The 6,483-nt window shown below is 43.5% G+C and overlaps 1 protein-coding gene across 5 annotated transcripts in view; it reads right to left on the bottom strand.

Annotated features, from left to right (window-relative positions):
• Positions 1 to 3,190: 3,190 nt before the first annotated feature.
• Positions 3,191 to 6,483, bottom strand: part of tmem268 (transmembrane protein 268) — a 28,418-nt gene continuing 25,125 nt past the window's right edge. For 3 of the 5 annotated variants that reach the window (XM_061982628.2, XM_061982629.2, XM_061982632.2), the window contains one exon: positions 3,191 to 3,775. In XM_061982628.2, the coding sequence (XP_061838612.1) occupies positions 3,608 to 3,775 (168 nt within the window). In that variant the 3' untranslated portion in view covers positions 3,191 to 3,607. Of the gene's footprint in view, positions 5,302 to 6,483 lie in introns of all 5 variants that reach the window. The other 2 variants (XM_061982631.2, XM_061982630.2) reach the window with 2 other exon arrangements.

The raw sequence follows: 6,483 nt of genomic DNA, 5'->3' as shown, positions 1-6,483 counted from the left end.
GAGGTTACATCAAGCATCAGATGATTGCTTACTGTACGCCAACAGAAGATTATATTCCGGCCCGGCAAGGCAGCTTGTGCAGGCTTATGAAGGCAGCTCGCTCATCACGGGCAGGTGCGCGCCGATTGCAGATTGTCTGCAGGCGCGAGGAGGCACGCCCGCAGCGGAGAGAGAGCGCCTGTGGGCGGGGCCTGCGGTGCGCTCGTCAGGACGCAAAGATGAGGTGGCCGTGACACTTGGCATATAAACTAAAAGTTAAGCACTCATAGTGGACCCCGCTGGATGTTATAATTCTCCGTGCCAACAAAGCGAGAAGAAGGCACTTTTGAAAATGCACCATCTTGATGATAATGTTACTCACTAGCATTAGCGCATTTACATGGCGATTTTCACACCTCCGAGCCCCTGCTCGCTCTGGTCGCATCACGGCCACGCGCCAACAAAGCTGCAGGCAATCACTAATCGGCGCACCTGGGACTAATGAGGGAAGGCAGCATAAAGACCAGCGGACCCGAAGATCCTTTGCCGGAACGTAGTTCACTCTCGCAGTAAGCACCCCGTCTCTGGCTTCCCTTCCTCGTACTTGCTCTCTTTCTCTGTGCCCTTCCCTGTTCTCGTGTTTATGTCCACTATGTCTCCCGCAGTACATTCCCCGCCTTCCGTGATCGAGTTGTGTATCTCGACCTCCCTCTGGATTCCGGACTGCCTTCCCCGATCCTCGACCCCTGCTTGGACACGGACATCGTTGCTTCTCTCCAGCCCCCGACCGCTTGCCTGCCCACAGACTGCTTTCTCACCGTGCCCCTTTGGTCTGACGAAAGATACATCCAACACGCACTGACAACAAACCCTGGTAACATTTACATGGTTAATTCTACACATCGTCTTGCACCTATCACTTAAAGTAGCATACACATCCCACACATTCATCAAGAGGCTGTTGAACTGATTCCTGCTGTGGTGTCGTCTCCGTCCCCCGCCAAACACAACAAAGATGCCCGTTACAATCAAACAGCAGGTATGTAGTGAATACAATACTTAGCAGTATAAACACTTTGTAGGGTGCCACAAAAGACAAGACGCATTCGACTATATGGCAAAGGCGCACCATAGTCGATGCACTACTGCCATCTACTGTCTTGCAATTGCAACTGCATGCAAAGTCTACTAATACTTGCAAATGGGACTCAGAAGTAGAGTTGTACGGTATACCGGTACTAGTGCAGTACCCCGATACTAATTATTCATATTCGGTACCGGTTCCGACCCCCCCGGACTCCCTTTTTTTAAACGGGCATGGCGGCACGTCGTGACATTGCTGGTTTTACGAGCAGAGGAGCATGTTCGGCAGTGCACAATCACAGTACTTACAAGCAGACACAGTGTGTAGACAGAAAAGGGAGAATGGACGCATTTTGGCTTAATAACTGACGATAATATAACACTGAAACGCCCTCAGGAAGAGATGCTTTAAGACATGACTAGCCAGCCAGCGGCTAAAGTCCATCCGCAGTCTGCAGTGTTTGAGCTACTTCTAAATCACTAATCCTCGCCTCCATGGCGACAAATAAAGTAAGTTTCTTACAAGTATCATGCCTGCAGGACGAGGAATAGCTAAACATGCTTCACTACACACCGTAGCTCACCGGCGTCACAATGTAAACAAACGCCATGGGTGGATCGACAACTGACATCCACTGTAATGATACCAAGTACAGGAGCGTATCTAGTTGATATTACTATGATTACATCGATATTTTTTAACATCACAAAATCATTTTTAGTTTAAAAAAAAAAGTATATTATGTTTATAAACTCAGGAAATATGTCCCTGGACACATGAGGACTTAAATTATGACCAATGTATGATCCTGTAACTACTTGGTATCGGATTCATACCCAAATGTGTGGTATCATGCAAAACTAATGTAATGTATCAAACAACAGAAGAATAACCTGGTCCCTACACACCGGAGCTCTTGTAAAAAGAGCTCAGCAGCGCATGCACTTTTTGCGTCGAAAGAAAAGAGCACAGCTCCCTCCCCCCCATTCTCACCACATTCTACAGAGGCACTATAGAGAGCCTGCTGACCAACAGCATCTCTGTCTGGACTGGAGCCTGCAGTGCCTCAGACTGGAAGTCTCTCCAGAGAGTGGTGAGGACGGCGGAAAAGATCATCAGGACTCCTCTTCCTCCTATCCAGGAGATCGCAAAAAGCCGCTGCCTGACCAGGGCTCAGAAAATCTGCAAAGACTCCTCCCACCCCCACCAAGGACTGTTTTCACTGCTAGACTCTAGAAAGAGGTTCCGCAGCCTCCGAGGCAGAACCTCCAGGTTCTGTAACAGCTTCTTCCCTCAGGCCGTAAGACTCTTGAACGCATCATAATTCAATTAAATTATGCCCTCAACTCCCCCCAAAATGGATTAACTCGCTGGAATAAAAAAGACAATATAACATACATCCATAAACGTGGACGCATGTGAAAAAGTGCAATATATTTATCTGTACAGTAATCTATTTATTTATTTATATATATTTATATATATTTATTTATTTTATATATATTATTTATATATATTTATTTATTTATACATGCACCTTATTGCTTTTTTATTCTGCACTACCATGAGCTTATGTAACGAAATTTCGTTCTTATCTGTGCTGTAAAGTTCAAATTTGAATGACAATAAAAGGGAAGTCTAAGTCTAAGTCTATAAGTGATTATTACATTTTAACAGAAGTGTAGATAGAACATGTTAAAATGGAAAATAAGCAGATATTAACAATAAATGAAGAAGTAGATTAATAATTCATTTTCTAACACTTGTCCTTAATAATTTTGACAAAATAATAAAATGATAAAAGACACAATATGTTACTGCATATGTCAGCAGACTAATTAGGAGCCTTTGTTTGTTTACTTACTACTAAAAGATAAGTTGTCTTGTATGTTCACTATTTTATCTAAGGACAAAATTGTTGTTCGATTGCAGTAAGATACATATGTTTAATATAGCAAAGGATTTTTTGTTAAAATAAAGAAAACTTTTTGTGGTCCACTTTATTAAGAAAAGTATTTCGGTACCAAAATATTGGTATCGGGACAACCCTACTCAGAAGTGTAAGGAAACAAGATATAGCAACTGGACAGCACAGTTATCATCTCACTGTTAAATAAAAAAACAATATTTTATTATTAAGAAATGTACATTTATTATCATCACATGAACACACACAAAAGTACTGAAAATCGGAACCGGTGTCAATTCACATGTAGCGGTAATTGGTAGTGTACGGATTGAAATGTGAAAGGTGTGCATCCATGAACAGATCAGACCATGTTTGGGAGGGAGGAACCAACGATGGCAGCTGAGTCATCCTCGTGTGCTCGGGATCACAGATGGCCGTTTAGTCTCTGAGATTGTTTAACTTGGCCTGGCGCTGCCCGCCCCTCTGAGCGCCAACTTCCTCAGGGTGATTCTCTCTGCATGTTTTGGCAGGGACTGCCAGGGGGAAAACACTGCATAGAAATGCACCAAATGTCGTTCAAAACGCCGCACTTGGCCATTTCTTTTTGTTTGTTTTTGTTTTCGCAGTCTGATGTGTTAGTCCAGGATCTTGGTTTGGATGAACTGGCAGAGGCAGAACGACGCGGTGGAGCAGTGGTTCTTGCGCGGCCGTAAGCGATGGTGCCGCGGTACGGACAGTCTCTCAGACACCAGCAGCTTCACATAGGCGGCGCTGTAGGTCATCAGCAGCTGGTATGCTCTAGCCTGGACAATAACTAAGTCACTGATCAGAATATATAGTTTTTAACATGCAGGAAAAACATAAACCCACACTAAATTTGACACATGACCGGGTCGTTTTGATGAAATATCAGTCGCTTTTATGGGCCGGTCGGTGCCTTGTAAATCTCTCAAAATAAACTTCCATCCATCCATCCATCTTCTTCCGCTTATCCGAGGTCGGGTCGCGGGGGCAGCAGCCTAAGCAGGGAAGCCCAGACTTCCCTCTCCCCAGCCACTTCGTCCAGCTCCTCCCGGGGGATCCCGAGGCGTTCCCAGGCCAGCCGGGAGACATAGTCTTCCCAATGTGTCCTGGGTCTTCCCCGTGGCCTCCTACCGGTCGGACGTGCCCGAAACACCTCCCGAGGGAAGCGTTCGGGTGGCATCCTGACCAGATGCCCAAACCACCTCATCTGGCTCCTCTCGATGTGGAGGAGCAGCAGCTTCACTTTGAGCTCCCCCCGGATGACAGAGCTTCTCACCCTATCTCTAAGGGAGAGCCCCGCCACCCGGCGGAGGAAACTCATTTCGGCCGCTTGTACCCGTGATCTTGTCCTTTCGGTCATGACCCAAAGCTCATGACCATAGGTGAGGATGGGAACGTAGATCGACCGGTAAATCGAGAGCTTTGCCTTCTGGCTCAGCTCCTTCTTCACCACAACGGATCGATACAGCGTCCGCATTACTGAAGACGCCGCACCGATCCGCCTGTCGATCTCACGATCCACTCTTCCCTCACTCGTGAACAAGACTCCGAGGTACTTGAACTCCTCCACTTGGGGCAAGATCTCCTCCCCAATCCTGGGATGGCACTCCACCCTTTTCCGGGCGAGAACCATGGACTCGGATTTGGAGGTGCTGATTCCCATCCCAGTCGCTTCACACTCGGCTGCGAACCGATCCAGTGAGAGCTGAAGATCTTGGCCTGAGCTAGTGCGTGAGGTGGAGAAGTTCCGGCTAGATATAGTCAGACTCACTTCGACGCACAGCAAGGGCTCTGGAACCAGTTCTCTTGAGAGGAGCTGGACTCAAAATAAACTTAATTCACGTTGTGTTTTTTTTTCAACGAAATACCTGATAACACACAAAATGTTCATTGGCCCAACTCAGGCTACTTTGTTTCATTTTTGTACAAGATTCCTGTAGCAAAAATCTGATTAACAGGACTGAAAGCTTTTAGCATATATGGTCCCAATACAGAAAACCATTGCATCTAATAAATGATAATGATAAATGGGTTGTACTTGTATAGCGCTTTTCTACCTTCAAGGTACTCAAAGCGCTTTGACACTACTTCCACATTTACCCATTCACACACACATTCACACACTGATGGAGGGAGCTGCCATGCAAGGCGCTAACCAGCACCCATCAGGAGCAAGGGTGAAGTGTCTTGCTCAGGACACAACGGACATGACAAGGTTGAACCAGGGACCCTCGGGTCGCGCACGGCCACTCTTCCACTGCGCCACGCCGTCCCAATAGAGAATGTCTCCCCCTGGTGGTGAAATCTATCAAAATTAAGGCAGTCTCAAAAAATAGGGATTTTTTCAAATGGACTCTGTGTCGGTTTTAAAAGGGCTCTCCCTCTGGTCAACATATGAAATAACAAGTGTGTGTAAACATTTTGAAGTGCTCCCCCTCTGGCCAAAATATGTAATAACAAGTGTGTGTAAGAAATTGAAATGCGCCCTCTTTGGCCAAAATTGATTAAAAACAAATAAATACATATGTACATAAAGACATACTGTAATAACTTGAAGTAAATAATGAAGATTAAAAAACAATTACAAACAAAAAAATTCAGAACAAAATTTTTTTTTACTAAAAGTAGTCTTTTTCTCACAATGTGTCGACTTTTTTCCTATAAAATTGGGAACAAGTTCTTCTATTCTTTCCGTTTCTGTAATATTGCAATATTTTCTCGTAAAATAATTACTTTTTTCTTATGTAAAATTATGACTTTTTAATGCAAAATGGTGACATTTGTCATATAAAATTCTGACTTTTATCACAATATTGCCAATTTTTTTGTTGTTCTTGTAAAATAGTGCCATTTTTTGAGTAAAATTATGACTTTTGTCATAATTTTGCCAAGCCAAATTCCGATTATTATCATAAAATTGCCAATATTTTAAAGTTTTCTTATAAAATTGTGACTTTTGCTGAGTAAAATTCCAACTTTTATCATAATGTTGCACAAATGTTCAGTTTTGCTTGTAACCTCTTGACTTGCGTTGAGTAAAATTACGACTTTTATTATAACACTGCCAAAATTCTAAGTTTTTCTTGTAAAATTGTGATCTTTTTCTTGTGAAATTCCAACTCATTTTTCACAACAAGCTTTTTTTATATTTGCATAGTATGTTTATATTATTAATGTTGTCAATACACATTTTTATATATCTAGAAAGGGTGGTCCTACAGAGGTAGGCATTATTTTTCAGGTCTCAAGAAGGTAACAACTACAAGTGTGTGTGTGTGTGTTTGTGTGTGTGTGTGCGCGTGTGTGTGTGTGTGTGTGTGTGTGTTTTCTTGTATTTCTACCCTTCTTGAGACATCAACAAGGAAAAGTGCCTTCCATATGAGGACCGGTGAACAGGATAGGACATAAATCATGGTCCTAATACGGAAAACCATTGCATCTAATAGAGAATGTATTGATCTATATTGATATATAATGTAGGAACCAG

Source organism: Nerophis lumbriciformis, linkage group LG21 (assembly GCF_033978685.3).
Source record: "Nerophis lumbriciformis linkage group LG21, RoL_Nlum_v2.1, whole genome shotgun sequence".
NCBI classification, from domain to species: domain Eukaryota; kingdom Metazoa; phylum Chordata; class Actinopteri; order Syngnathiformes; family Syngnathidae; genus Nerophis; species Nerophis lumbriciformis.
The sequence above is the reverse complement of the archived record's forward strand: the minus strand, read 5'-3'. Positions and strand labels throughout refer to the sequence as shown.